The following is a 16,192-nucleotide window of genomic DNA, read 5'->3' on the forward strand; positions in this document are numbered from 1 at the left end:
TGGTCTCTGCGACCCTTTTACTTACAAAGTACATGAATTTCTTAGCAAAAGCAACAAAATGTCGTAAACGAGCTGTAGCGATGATTTTCCTCACGCGAGGCCGGTGATACGTTGAATCCTTGCCGCAAGGGAGGATGATGCACCGGTCTGCAGATGCGTGCGGGACAAAGTGACAAACTTCTTCACGTTAGGCCAGTGATGCGTTGAATCCTTGCCGCAAGGGGGGATGATGCGCTGAGCCTGTTGCATGTGCGACCCTGTAGCGATGAGTAGAAAGGGCGCTCAGCGAGGGAGCGACGCTCCGGGTGTGTGATGCGAGGAAAATGGTAGACGCATGGCGCCCGCACTGCGATGATCTCGATGCGAGGATCCGGGTTTAGTGAGCACGCGAAAAGCCCACAAACGTGCGATGCGATGATCTTCGGGGGTTAGCAAGCACTTTGTGGCCTGCAAGCATGCGATGGTTTTGGTTTGCGAGCGCTTGGCGGTAGCAGCGCAGTGATTTTTCTTACGCTCTTCAGCTACGGTGGCTCGCAAACGAGCGTTAGCAACGATTTCAGCACTCTCTTCTCTATATTAGAACTAGGGGCCCTGGAACTCACAGGGGCCTCACCTGCAGATAGATATCCTCGCAGGGAGGAATCAGGAGGCTGGTGGGAGAGTCAGATATGCCTGTGACTCCAGCAGGAGGCTATCTCTCTTCTAGCCCTTGAGTGATTGCTTTAGCAAAATAAGTCTCTTAAAAGTCCTTTCCCCTCTTCTTCCAAGTCCAGGGGAAACTACTGCAGGTCAATCCAAGAAATAGCACACAAGCACAAGGACAGTCCTCTCCTGTAGAATCCTTCAGTGAAATGGACAGAGGGTCTTCTTGACATCCAGGAGCAATACAACAATCAGGGGTTTGGGCATAGATATTTCTACCACCCCAAAAGTCTTTGTTCTAAAAAGTCTCTAGTCACTAAACCCAGCCAGAACCAGTTCTGCTAACTTCTGGAGCACTTTGTTTACCAGGCTGCATCCTTCCTTTCAGAAAGAGGGGATCTGCCATCAGACACACAGTAGGAGGTGGAGCCAGCATTCACCTTGCCAGTCACAGCCCCATTCAGGTCAAGGAGCTACCCCTCCCCAGTACTGAATGCAGATCTCTCTATTCAACCCAGGTCTGACTCAGCCTGCCTTGCCCCTCTAAACACAGACAGTCAATACACATAACAGCAGAGCACACTGGAAGGCTTAGGCAAGAAAATACCTACTTTCTAAAAGTGGTATTTTCAAACCCAGAATATTAAAACCAACTTTTTTCTAAAAGATGTATTTTATTATTCTGAGTTCAGGTATACTAAATTCGAATTTCTACTATGTTCCCTGAGTCAGTTAGAACTACAAGATGTAATAGTCAGACTGCCCATTCTAGCCTATGGAGAACAGGTAGCCTTGCAGCAGTGAAAAACCAAATGGAGTATAATTCACTACCAGGACATGCTACACATATCAAGCCATGTCGTACCTTACACACACAATGCACCTACCATAGGGGTGACTGACATGATGCCAAGGGAAGGTTCAGGGGCTGGGAAGTGTGGGCACTTCACAGCCAAGATGGCAGTTCTGGACTGCACACAGACACTGCAGTGGCAGGTCTGAGGTACCATTTACAAGCTGCTTCTGTGGGTGGCGCAAACCAGCGCTGCAGGCCCACCAGCAGCATTTGGGTTACCAGCCCTGGGCACACACAGGCCACACTCCTAGGGACTAACAGTAACCCAAATAAGCCAATTAGGGATATACCAATTCACAGTTACATTTACACAGGGAGCATTCGCGCGGTGGCACTGAATGGCAGTGGCACAGCGCCCAGAGCATCCAATACCAGCAAAAACAGAGGAGACAACAGCGAAACATGGAAGGGAGACTCACGCCAATGGTGCCAGGTCTAACCGGATGTCATTATTTACTGCCAAGAGGGCAGTAAGGCAGTAGGTCAGCTAATAACTGCCCAGTAACTGGGAGACCAAGCATCATCAGCTTTGAGTGATTGTAAAGTGAAGTCAAGGAGGCTCTATAGGGTTTGGCCCTCTTCTGACATTTGGGAATCTGCTTAATGCCAAGGAATTAATCAGACTCAAATATTTTGCATGATGTTTAATTACATTTTATATTGTGCAACAAATACTTTGCTTTATTGGCATTGCGAGTATTCTCGGTCTGCCATTTCACATGGTCCCGAACAAGGACTCTCTTTGCTATATTGGGTGAGAACATACATAGTGTGTTTGCAAAAGGTATGTTGATACAGCAGGTATCTGAGCATCCTCTGTTAGTGAGTCCAGGAGGATGTCTAAACACAGAAGTGGCTGCTACCGGACCAGGTGGTAGGGCGGGAGGGGGACATACTCTGTCATCTTCCTTCGTCCTGAAGTTCTGGCAGGCAGTAGGAAAAGCACCCACGATCCCAGGCTCCCCATAGCCAATCACAACACTGCAATGCAGCGTTGTGATTGGTCTGAGCAATGTGGTTCAGCACTCACATGGGGAATGGGCCTTAAGCCCTCTGTTATTTAATGTGTACCTTACTCCACTGGCCAAAGTGGTAGAATCTTGGGGAGTCAGAGTGATCTCCTATGCTGATGATACTCAGCTGGTGTTTTCTTTTAGGGATCACTCTGACACCTCCTTTGCCAACTTTCGCCAGTGTCTGAATAACATATGTAATTGGATGACCACCAACCATCTCAGGCTTAATACTGACAAGACGGAGGTAATGTTTTTTAATCAGAAAATAACTATTCCCTCTAGCCTTTGGTGGCCAACGGCTCTTGACCCCCCCTCCCCTATTCCAGCTCTCACTGTTCGCAATCTGGGTTTCCAGTTTGATAACACCCTTTCCTGCACTCCCCACATTAACAAAACTACCTCTGCATGCTTTGCGAAATTGTGTATGATTAAAAAGATTCTTCCATACCTCCCTCTAAATGCTCGTAGAACTGTGGTCCAGGCATTATTCACGTCTCACTTGGACTATGCTAACAGTCTCTACGCTGGTGCTCCTCTGTACCAGATTGAACGGCTGCAGATTGTGCAGAATGCTGCGGCAAGACTGATTGGAAACATTCCATATCGTCAATCTGTAGCATCTTATTGCAAAAAATTGCACTGGCTCCCTATTGCACGACGTATCCATTTTAAGATTTTAATACTTGCTTTTCGAGCCTTGAACAACCTCGGCCCAGGCTATTTGAAAAAACGGCTTGTCTTATCTCAATCTGTCAGAGCCTTACGTTCCAATAGTCTACGCCTTGTGGTTGTGCCACGCTTCCGTCTTTCTAGAGTGGGCGGTAGAGCTTTTGGAGTATCAGCCGCCAGACTTTGGAACAATCTTCCCTTGGATCTTAGATTTGTCCCCACTGAACCCATCTTTCGCCGCAAACTTAAGACTTGGCTGTTCTCCTCTTAAATTTCTGTTTTCACTTTTTCATTCTTGGGCTTGTTAGTTGTTAGCGCCGGGACACCCCCTCGGGGGTAGCCGTGCGCTCTATAAAACCCAAAAATAAATAAATAAATAAATAAATAAATAAATAAATAATGTTGGGCATGTTCCTCACCAGACTGTGTAATGCAGCCTGGTGGGGAAGATGCAAAGTGAAAATGACTGTTTGGCCCGTACAAGAGGACCGGCCAATCAGGCATGTGCACTTAAAGAGTGTATATCACTCCTCCCCCTGCTGTAGCTAGCCCTGTCATGCCATGAGAGACACTGAATGCAATAGGAAAACTAAAATGATAATAACTGTTGTTATTATCATTTTGTTTTTACTTCTGTTCAGTGGTGCGACGCTCCCCACCTTAGCGGAGGAGCCGCCACTGTCTAAACACTGTATCTCTGAGTGGAAGATGTTTGAGAAGTCCATTTGTTCACTCTGATCTATCCTTCGACCAGCATGCCAGGACTGTTGCCGGCAGATGCTTCGGTATAATTAAATCTCTTAGAAAGTTCTTCGACTTTCTCCCTCTTGAGGCCAGAAAAACTGTAACAGTAGCCCTCATAATCTCGCGCGTTGACTATTGTAACGGCCTCCTTGCTGGGACTAAAAAGTCCACTCTGTCCAAGCTCCAAAGCGTCCTTCACACGGCTGCCCGCCTGGTCCTAAAATTACCCCGCAAATCCTCAATCTCTGCAGCCCTAAATACCCTGCATTGGCTACCCCTCCATAAGAGAATACTTTTCAAATTACTTACCGTTGCCTTTCGGGCTTTTAACAAAACTGGCCCTAAATACTTAACCAGACGCTTCCCACACTATAACCCGAGTCGTTCCCTTCGTTCTGCCCAAGACAATCTCATGTCCTCCGCCAGGTACAACCTGAAGTCAAAAGGTGGGAAAACTTTAAGCGCCCTGGCCATCAAAGCCTGGAACAGCATGCCTAAACACCTGAGACAACAGACCCTAGAGAAGCCTTTCAGAAAACTTCTCAAAACGTGGATTTTTAACCTTCCAGACGACTGAACCAGAGCCGCCATCTAGCCTCCCTCGCGCCACCTTTCGACCGGGCATTCAGGATTTTCAGCGCCATGATGCTCCCTCCGGAGCGAACGCTGCGCTTTAGAAATACCCCCTCAAAATATCAAAATATCAAATTTGTCTGGGCTGAGTATGAAAGGAGTAACTAGCTGCAGAGAAATAATTATGTTTGCTCCACAGAATAGTGGTTTCAGTGTAACAATGAAATATGTGAAATGATGTTAGTTAATGTAGAGCATTGTGGCTGCTCAGAGCAGCACTAGTGCCCTTTCAAGAGGGCAGCCACGATGTTCAGGAACCTAGTGGCTGAACATTCTTTCTCCAGGCCGAGGACCAAACCAAAGTGAGCCCATGTACTGCTTCATGCTGCCATCCATAGCCCATTTTATGAGGCTCAGAAGATGGATAGATCTTGGAAAAACGAACACATATGAAACACCGTGAGGTTTGACTGATAGATCTACGCACCCCAAACAGTGAGGAAGCGCACTGGTTTAGAACCCACTCCACTATCCAAGGGGTGGGCCCTCCTCCCATCAAGGTACTCAGTCAAGACAATAAGTTGTATGTATCTCAGTCAGGGATCTATGCATGCCCAACATTACGTGGACCCTTGGATTTTGGGAGGAATGGATGTCACTCAAGTTCAGTGGGGTTTATGACACCTCGGTGCTGTAATCCAGTAAGATATGCATGGTGTACCTCAAGGGATGGTTAAGATGCTTGTTCCCTCAGTGAGGGAGAATAACAGTGATACAGATGCCTCAAGGATGATATGTATTCCCAGTATATGTAATGATTTCTATGCTTGTCCACCGACTGTTACAATGAACATGGCTAGCAAAGCCATTGGAAACAATGTACTGTAAATAAACTCTAAGAACCCAATCACCAGGTCAAGACACTGTATTTATTGAATATCTCACAATGACTGCTGAAGGGGTTTGTAATCCTCGAAACAGTGTCAGCTCATTTCAAAATGAGGCAGATTCTGAAAAACTCTAACTGGCTGGGCCTGGGTCAAATAAAGCATTTGTCAATCTTCACTTCAAAAACTCATAGAGATGCCTTTGAATGGACAAACATTTGCACCTTATCACTTATTAACACAAACACCAAAGGTCTTATGAAGGTATTGGTCACAAGGCTATGTAAGGTAATAAACTCACTAAGTAGTCAAATATGAGAGAGGGCCCCACACAGAATCTGGAACGCAAACCAACGTCCATGTGGCATATATATTTTAAGGTAAGTAGCCGCTCCGAAGAAGAAGCTGAGGGAATATCACCCAATATAGCCCTAAACCGTAAGGAGGATACAATTCCCCAATTACTTTATCTGAGCCCGGAGAATACTGGACTGATTGGTGACTTTATCTATATAAGGATTGCTCCTCCATAATGAGGGTGACCCCTCATTGATTGTGAGTTGTTATAATAAGAAGCCCTTCCGGGACACTAGGCATCAAGTACAGGCCCCTTTTAAGATCTTCCCAACATTCATTTTTCATTTTTGTATGTAGGGGAATCAATTTGTGGGTCCTGAAGAAGGTGGCTAAAATTTCTATGTGATCCACTGAAAAGGGTAGACGAAATGTGTAATACTGAATCTGTGTAAACTGTGGATACGAGAGATGGTGATTCAGATAATATAAGAAGTATCAATTAACACAGAATGAATGGATCAGGATGTTTCAAAAGACAATTATCGTTGTCTGTTTTGTCTTTCCCTGTTTTTGTTTTAATATTGTCTTATGTTTACTACATAAATTGTCTTGCGCTGTACAGTGAAGATCGTAACCAGAAGATTCCTCTATTTTCATAATTGTTTTTAACTGTATGAATGGCATGCTTATTATGATTATTACTGCGACACTCCGAATATATACATTGTAAAGTTTAAAAACTATAATTTTCAGTATGATATCAAGGCTTTGTGTCTTTTAAATAATGCTGTTGTATTGGATTTGTAGTGGTGGTGAATTGCCCAAGGGACGATTGAGTAGTGAGTGCAATATGTAAAAGTGGATTGCCTATTTCCAAAGGGGAGATTTAACCTTATAATAAACTCACTAACATATGGATTGCAAGTAGACTTTGTGCCAGGACCCACCTCCACAAATCATCTGAGAACCTTGTCACACCTTCTCTGGAATAAGAAAGATCATTCTACAGAAGCCCTGGCTAAGTCATTTGATGTAGAGAAGGCTGTGGACTGAGTAGAATAGGGACACATTTTCTACACCCTCTCAAAATTGTGTCAAACTTTCATCAGAAAACTGAGATGGCTGTATGAACTCAACTGCAAATGTAAACTGTGGAGATTTCCAATCAAGACCTATCCCAATCTGACGATGCACACATCAATGGTGTCCACTATCATCACTTTAATTCTTACTGGCATTGGTAACTCTGCTGGCTGCACTTCACCTCACAGAAGACATATGTGGTACCTAGAGACTTCAGCAGGCCAGATTAAAACATTGCTGTATGCTTATGATATATTGCTAACACTAACCAAGCCCAATGTGTCCATACCAGCAACTATGCCCCAGACAGCAATTTCATAATTCCCTGAATTTGAAATAAACTGGGAGAAATGTGGGGCATTACCTATGGATGTAGGATTTCCTCAGTAACTCATTACATTTGAAACCAGTAGAACTAGACTCCGGTGACAGAATATCATGAACAAAAATTATACTGGGGAAAAGTGCTCTGATCTGTTGCTTGCATATAAAAGGGTCATGAGAAAAGCTAGGCCGAAATGCATGTATTTTAGAATACGGAATCGTTGATACTGGCCTTCAGAGACATTGTACAGAGAAGGGCTGCTTCCAGGCGACTCTTGCTGGAGATGTAAAAACCAATGATGTGCCACATTCTAAGGCACTTCAATAGTCTAAACCTTTACTCCCAAGCTATTTGGTCAGAGCTTTCCAGAGCAATCACTGTCAACATACCACAGTCGATATACTTAGAACTACTTCACAAAGTAGAAGATATCAGAAGACTATCCACCTAGTCACGTAGATGGCTGGTGACCTCTTTAGTGGCAGTCAAAATATGCAGTCTACGATGCTAGTGTCAACCGACAGTCTCCATGGTCGACAAATAAATAGAAGAACTGACAACCAATGCACAATGCAAGCACATTTATAAACCACATAAATGAACAGAGGATTGTCTTTGCGCAGATATTTGGCCACCTACCAAATAGAGCAGTAATAAGGATCATGATAAGTTACCCCACAATGGTGTAAGCAAACTGCTCACAATAAAGGTCACACTACCATTACCCATCACAGGGTTGAATATACAGTGAGGAACAACTCTTTTGCCAGATACTATAATTTTCAACACAATGTGATGTACATGATGCCCTCATAATTTCTGAAAGATTTAACCACTTGAAACACCTAGAGTCCTTTCTACTGGAATGAGACTACATCTGACAACATGTCGTACACGTAGAGGCAACCCAGTGGGCGGCGTCCGCCCCTTTGTTCTCTTCCCTTCCCACTACAAGCAAGCACACTTTATTTACAGTGGCACAACCTTACCTTGCTTGAGGAACATCAATATTTGAAGAAACAACTTTGCGTTTTTGTTCGAGGAGACAGATGGAGCGTGTGTTGTCTTTTTCATGCTCATGGACACTGTTATGCCTTTTGGTCTCCTCCATCTTCACATCTTCCTCCCTTGTGCCCAGAAGTAAGGTGGGTTGGTATGTCACCTCTTGGCTGACTTCATTGTGCGTTTCATCAACTTGAAAGGGATTGGCGACTATTTCCCGCTTACTGCCTGAGCCCTGCAGCATTAAAAAAAACACAAAATGGTCACAAATTACTTAATTGAAAAAGTGCTAATTAGTTGCTTTAATGCACCATACAGACCAATAAAATGACACTATTACGTTCCTCAAAATGCATGGTACTGAATGCTGACAAATTTCCTTTGAAGTACCACAAAATGGCAATATTTGTTGGAAAGATAAAAATGTAAGCTTTGATTAGTTTCTTTGTAAGTGAATCATTCCAAGCTGAAAGTAACTGAGAAAACAGTTGCCAAGCAACGAAAAGAATACATTGCCATATTTAACTTACTTTGCCGCAACTTCATGAATACATTGCTGAATTTAACTTACTTTGCCCATAGTTGCCGACCAAACTGATATTCCAAACTGATACTGCATCACTTTGCAACAAGCCTCTTAAGCCTATGGTAGAATACATGCAGGGTGGCTCACATAGCTGCCAACATGTGTTTCTCAAAGGAACATTGTCAAGAAAAACAAGAGAAAACCCTCAGGGTAAATAAGGACCTTGGGTAGCAGTTATATACGTAAACAAAAGTCCTCAAACAATTAGATATTAGCAGGATATATATAGACTGAAATCAATGCTATATTTCAAATGTCCAGCCGGACAATAAATTTAATAATGTGAACAATTAGACAACTGTAGCTGAGAACATCATTGTAGTAGGACACAATCCTGTACACAACACAAAAAGACATTTCAGGCAAGACAGGTTTAGCTTGTCAAATGCAAATTCTTTCAAGCTTAGTATAAACAGTCAGTGCACTTGTTTTACACAATGGATTAATGTGCAGAGCTGTTTAACATGGGCCGACGGCGTTTCGATTCTTTCAACGAAATAGTCGGATCACCTTGCATTGAATGTTTGAAGCCTGGGGTGCTTGGCAATTCACCTACTATCAATACTGACTCTCTAGAAAAGGGGGCTGATGTATCATGGGGTTTTACGCATTCTCTGTGGGTAAATGTGATGGTACATATTGGGAAAGATTCTTATGAAACCACCCATTTTGCCTATCGGCGAAAGAATAATACGTAGCCAAAATATCAAATATGGCTATGATATTTCCTGATTCTCTACAGTTTATAAAATAATTAAACAAGACCTAAAAAATGTTTCTAAACCCAGCATCTTTAGACCAAAGACCACAAAACTGAAAAAAGCAAAGAGAAGAAACATTATTTCAGTGGCATCCCTAAATAAAAAAACTCAAGTAGAATAACGTTAGCCCAGTCTTTCTTGCTGCTACCTTGTATAACAAAATTACATTATATTGGCCCTTCAGGAAGAAATACAAATTACTCTTTCCCTCTCCTTTTCCTTTCTTTGAATGGCATTTAGTTGTGGTTGTGCAGGTGTTTTTTCAGTGCTTATATGTTTACCCTGGTGAGGGCTATTTCCCTTTCGATGGGGTTTTATCAGTTATTATAGGTTTAAACCTAAAACAGGATAGCCTAGATACTAGCAATGAGTATAGAGAAGACAGAAGAGATAATCTACCCTGATGTACTCAGCAGTCGTTCGATTGCCATCTTTCACTTTAAAGGCCACAAAAAAATGCTGAGCCCACTGATTATCACAGTTAAATCACTAGTCACTCCTGATTTTCAAATTATTTGCTTTTCCACAGTTGAGAAGCAATGTAAATACCATAACAGAACGATTTGGAAGATGGTCGCAGATAAACATGAGTCTCTCTTTGTGAGTCTGAAACATATATATATTGCCCTCGACCTCTGACATAGTTGTGTCAGTGTATCCCAGTTGCACCTGCTTGAGGACATGGGGCTTGAAGGCCATAACCGGCTATAGTGAGGGCATGAAGGCAGCTACCAGAACATCAGTGTTCTTCTTTGGAGAAAGCAAATTCTTTGTCGAAGCTTGCTTCATTGGACAGAACACCAAGGAATTTGGCTTTAAGTGAGTGGTAGAGCCTTGTCTAGTATGGATCCTCATGGTCGCCTGTCCCTTCATCAAGATCAAGATCACTGTCTGGGACAGTGGTTGAACCCCCAAGTTATGTCTCCAGCAAAAAGGAGGGCATGGGAATTAATCCTAGGGAAATTTCCCTGCACTTGATGGGCAGAGAGAAGTGTCATATTATAAGAGACTAAAGGGAACAAAGCAACTCATTTGAACAATTCATTGTATAGGAGACAACACATGTCATAACAATCCATTTACAAAAGTCACTGTATGAAGATACTATGGTGCATAGAAAGGAAATATGTATTCAAACTGACTTTGGTATAAAAGTAAGAGAGCTTGCAGGAGACATTTGCAAATTAGTAAATGAACACGCTTGGTACTCAATTGATTCACACAATACAAGAAGAGAATCCGAGGTATTCAAAAATGAAGGTCATACAACTAAAAACATCTTGGGTTGTACTGCAGTCCATTGGAGAGTTTTTAGCTCATACATGACTTACTCAGAGGAAGGGATGGAGATCCCTATTACCTAGAATCAAATGACAATAAGCAAAAATATACAAATGTTTGCTGAAAAATATTTTGGTGAAGACACTCATAAGAGCCAACCAGAGACTTACAATAAGCATAGAATAGCACTTAGGAAGGGGTAAGCAAAACAAAATGCATCCAGGACAATGTTTACAAATTCCAAATCTGGTATGCCCAGTGAGTGGCATCTGATGGTGAAAGGAGCCAAGGAATCCACAATATAAGAGATCTTTTATGTTTACACCTTTATCAAACATGGTACAAATGAAGAATGAAGAACTAACAAGTTCAAAAAGAACAAAATGGAGGAAGGCCCATAGGGCTACCACACTACAACAAGAAAAAACTGCAGAATACCAAACAGTAGAAAAAATTAAACACTTCATAAAAGCTTTAACCCTCTAACCACAGCACAAAATCCGCTGCGGTGTGGGTGAAATAAAGTGTGGGCGTGGTTCGGACGGCCCCCGGCTGTCCTCCGCAGATGCCCACCGTGACTTCGGACGGCCAAGCGCCGTCCGACGCATTGAACGGGCTATAATAATCAAATAGGCAACATATAATCGTACTATGAAAACAGAAGTACCACAGCAGAGGTAAGTGGAATGTTAAAACAGTAAATTTTTGCTACCAAGTACAGATGCAATGAATTAATCAATTACATTTCTGAAACAGACAGAAAGATTTCATGCGTAAACAGCTTTCAAGACAGGGACTAAACACTTTGTGGGCTAGAAATAGATTGGATCAATACATACATACAACAGCTCACAAGCTAGGGACTAAATCAAGGTGTACCAGTTGTGCTGGCAGGGAGAACGGAAAGGTCTCATACACCTAGGTGATGCACATCCACTGTCAGGAACAACTTCTGAACAAGAACACAGTTGGTGAGGAATCTCAAAGGTGGACTTAGTGAGGGCTAGGGCTTCCTGAGGCCGAATTACACAAAGTGCCCAGAGAGCGCAACAGGCATTTGAGCGCGTTTTGCACGCCTCCGGGGCACTTTAGTATTGCAGAAGGGGCCGCAGACACTTGTGTGGCCCCTTCTGTAATATTGAAAGTGCTTGCGCACATACAGCGCTTTCTCAAGAGGTCTTTCCCTCATTTGCATGGGGGCATGACCCCATGCAAATCAGGGAATCCATTTGCCCTGCCATATTATAGATGCAAGCGCAAAGGCAAAGAAGCTGTTTGGAGGTCCACTGACCGTACTCCACCTCCCTGATAGCAGCCCTCTGGAGGTGGGAAAGGGGATCCTATGGACCCCCCAGACATCCCCTGCAAGGGGATCTCTAATCCACATTAAAAGTTCAGGCAGGTTGCTGCCTGCACAGTGAAACATGGAGTGGCTGCTCCAAACCTGCTCTGTTTTTCACTGGAATACGCTGCCCCCCAGGGCAGAGAGAGTTTGCGGCTGCCCGGGGGTAGTGCATTCTATGTAATAGGGTGCACTTTTCCTGTTTTCACCCTGTGCACTTATTGTAAGGTGCGCCAGGCGCACACAGGGAAAGTGCACCCTATATATATTAAGGCCCCTAGTGCGTTTGCTTTTTCCTGTTCCTCTTGTGATTCAGGGTCCCATTCAGTGCTTCTGCAAATGAAAGAGGGCAGATCTTCTTAAATTCTTCCAGCTGAGTTTATCACTGGCTAAATAGGCATCTCCTCCCTCTCACCAATGACAGTGGTGGATGAGTCAGGAGATGGGAAAAGAGTACATAACTCATTTATATTTGGTGTCCAGAAAAGAAAGCAGGCTGTATTCTTTGGTACATCCCATAATGTCAGAAAAACTAACCAGGACTAAGGATATAATGCCCTAATAATAAGGTGGACAGGAAATCCCTCTTGCTTGTGTTGCAGTAACCCATAGTAACCCATTCTACAAATTCTAAATCAGGCCCTTAGTCCCCTGACCACTGATTGGAATGGCTGGCTTGGAGAATCTCCTTAAGTGAGGTGGACTGTGAACACCACCTTCAAAAGAAGACACATGCTTAATCCTCATGTGGAACAGTTTGGGATGTTTGCATCCAGCCAGGACGTTAAGTGTGTCCTGGCAGTGTGAATAGTCTCTTAAGTTAAGGAGCAGCATGTCTCTGAAGGGCACTTGACTTCTTGGCACTTAGCACACCTTCTGTAGACCTTTAAAACTGCATCCAGCTCAAACAGCTTATGAAGTACTTGAAATAAAAATGGAGTGCACCCCAGTGCTTTTTATAGTTCTTAAGGTTACAATTTGTCTAGACCCAGCGAGGGTGACTTCTTCATAGATGAGGAGATCCCTGGTAAAGGTGTGGGAAACATCCATTACAGCGCAGTCATTACATCGCACTGCTATTACAACACAACTGTTACAACGCAACTGCCTTTACAACGCAAGCCATTACAACGCATACCATTACAACGTATACCATTACAACGCATGCCATTACAACACACTATAAGGTAAGTAACAGAGATTTTTTAGTTTTAGGGTGGGTATTGGTTTTGGGGTCGATGGGAATAGTAATTTTTACCCTTACACTATCCAACACTTTCCCTACTGTTGCACTCACTGAAGTGAGAATAGTAATTTTAAACCCTACACTATCCAACATGTACCCTACTGTTGCACTCACTGGAGTGGGAATAGTAATTTTTACCCCTACGCTACCCAACACTTATCATACTGTTGCCCTAAAAGTATTATGTGTTGTAATGGTAGTTTTAAAAAATGCGTTGTAGAAGCATGCGTTGTAATTGGTTGTGTTGTAACGTCATATATTCATAGTTGCTTGTCTATCTCACTAGCAGGAAGAATACTCTACGCCTCACCCTTTAGCTAGGGCCCTGTATTTGTCTCTTGAATCTTCTTCCAATTGATGTAACTCAACATCTCCTGAGGGATAACTGCCCTTTGCTCTGCCTGCACTCTAGGTGGCTCCAGAGGGTGCACCAGAGGATGGCATGTCAGGCAGGAGACACAAGCTTTATGTGGGTCATCGACTGGAAAAAGTTGGTGACACAATGTGCATGATATGAAATCAAAGCATTTTGGCATTACAAACCCAATCTTAAGGAAGAAAAGAAATAGTGAGAGAACCAGCTAATACATTATATAAAAATAAATCACAAAAAAACATAGCAAAACCATGCATGGGAATTCACTCAGCACAAGAGAATTAGGATCCAATTCACAGAAATGGCGAAGTATAGGAACTGGTGAGGGCAGCACATATGCAGACAGAGGAGAGGATGATGTATTAATGCATGCATGGTACTGGCGGGCAAAGATCTGATTAAACAGCTTTTTAAGTAGGTTCTCTTACCACCACAAGACCACAGAATAGCCATCTAGCCGTTTACACACTTGAATGGAAAAGAGCCAGGGCGCAGTATGAACTTTTTTTATTTTTTTATTAAGCCCATGTCTCCCATTGAAAACTTCAAACAATTGGTCCAATAATGGTCTTGTCTCATTTAGATGGTGAAAATGGTATTGTGATAGGCTTGTGCTAAACTACCATTTACCTCCCAATCGATGCTACAATCACAATAGTAGTAGCAAAAAGGCTGATAAGCTCACACTTATACCAATCAACCTACCTAAATTTCGATGGGACACTAGGCACACTTTTAAATCATTTTGCATTGTACAGAAGCTTTTACATCTTCAGCAACCAAACACCTCTACATGAAAGTGTCTATCCCAACGATAGAACAAAATATGCATGGTTTCTGCCAGGCGACAAATCATAGACAAAATGGAGGGGCCAAGAATGGGCAAGTAAAATGAGGGACAAGCAACAAGGGAAGCCATGCCACAGAGGAACATCAATGATGACAAATTCGGACCAGGGAATTCCATGTATATATCCAGTTCTGCCAACAAATATTCAAACATTGGCCATCTAGTTAGTCCACAATCTTAAATCAGTGAACGTGTTTGTGCTCATCTTTGGTGGGTAGCAGACCTCATCCAACATCACACATGATGAAATGAGAAATGATGGCACATGTTCCTGCCTAGTCTTGTCGACAATAGCTATACACCCCATGCGTATATTACCAGATTCAATGCATTCAATACAGCATATTTTGATTAGTACTTTTGAGAACCGCAACACAAAAATAAGCCATTTTATTTTAAATAAGAATCAAATTGTCATATTTTTACTACACCGTCAAAGTGCAAAATAGATATTTACTTGTGGCATGGTGGAGGAAAACTCCTAAAAAGGTAGTGTACTGACGCCCAATATTGTAGCGAGGTGGGGCCACGTGTAAGGTAGGCTGCAGCGGCGCTTCAAGGAAAGGCACAACACGTTAGTTTTACTTTCTTGGCTGGAAGACCCTGAGCGGTCTCCAGCCATTTATTTATCCCCTCGGATCGAGCCTGTCCCGAGGGGTGTATGCATGCGTGAATGTGGATACACTGTAGGGGAGAGCCCGGGTGGCTCTCTACATCCCTCCTTTCTTTTGGTACTAGGCCATCAGGTCCTCCAGGTTCATGGAGAGGTGCATACAAATTCTTTCAGCCTTTGACTTGGAACAGGGTTTGGCCTGAGACCATACTTCTGGCTCCGGGAGCTGGAACTGGCCACTGCGCGGGATGGAGTATCTGGGGGCAACTCAGGTGCTTCATCAGAACGGGCTGACCCAGCCACGGGACCAGCACCTTCGCTAACTCTTCTTGATCCCCTCCGTGATGGACTCAATGTTCCTGGCGAGACTGAACTGTCCGGTGTGGCACACATTGGCGTAGTGGTTGAGCTTGCCGCATCGGGAGCATGTCTTCCCCTTCGCCCCACAAGCGGCTGTGGCTGAGTGATCCTCTCTATGGTATCCACACTGCCTCCCGGGTTGCTATCTCAGTGCTTGGCGAGCTGTGTAGAGGGGCCAATGGATTGCGTCAACCTTCTCTTCTTTGATGGGCAGGAGCCTGGAAGCATGTGATGCGGCAACTGGCGTGTGTAAGGCAGCCTCCATTTCGTCAGCTCGAACATCTGACAGCTCGTGGGATTGGGCCAAGACAAGGATCTCGTCCAGCGAGATCCCGGGTTGGCGAAGGATCAGCTTCCGCAGGAGTTTGGAGCGGCATTCCAGGATGATTTGGTCTCGTATCTCATCCCTGTGATCCGTGAAGGTGCATGTGCTAGCCAGCCGGCGCTGCTGCGTGTAGAACATGTCGACAGACTCCGTGTCCAGCTGAGACGCCCTTCTGAACTTAAACTTTTTGAAGTCGGGGTTGAGTTGGGGGTCTAAGTGCCTGTTGAGTGCGCGACCGCTGCATTGTAGTCGTCGTCGTTGCCTGTGTTGAGAAGCCTTTCAAAGAGGTCATAGATTTCTGAGCCTTCCCAGTCTTCCTGGTGGGACCTACGCGTGGCAGACACTAACCCCAGGCAAA

At 43.8% G+C, this 16,192-nt stretch overlaps 1 protein-coding gene across 1 annotated transcript in view; it reads right to left on the bottom strand.

Annotated features, from left to right (window-relative positions):
* ZNF704 (zinc finger protein 704) overlaps positions 1 to 16,192 on the bottom strand; it is a 580,699-nt gene that overhangs the window by 392,145 nt on the left and 172,362 nt on the right. Inside the window, exon 2 of the mRNA XM_086966998.1 lies at positions 8,082 to 8,329. Coding sequence (XP_086823124.1) covers positions 8,082 to 8,329 — 248 coding nt within the window. The remainder of the gene's footprint in view (positions 1 to 8,081; positions 8,330 to 16,192) is intronic.

This window comes from Lissotriton vulgaris, chromosome 4_1 (assembly GCF_964263255.1).
Source record: "Lissotriton vulgaris chromosome 4_1, aLisVul1.2, whole genome shotgun sequence".
Lineage (NCBI taxonomy): Eukaryota > Metazoa > Chordata > Amphibia > Caudata > Salamandridae > Lissotriton > Lissotriton vulgaris.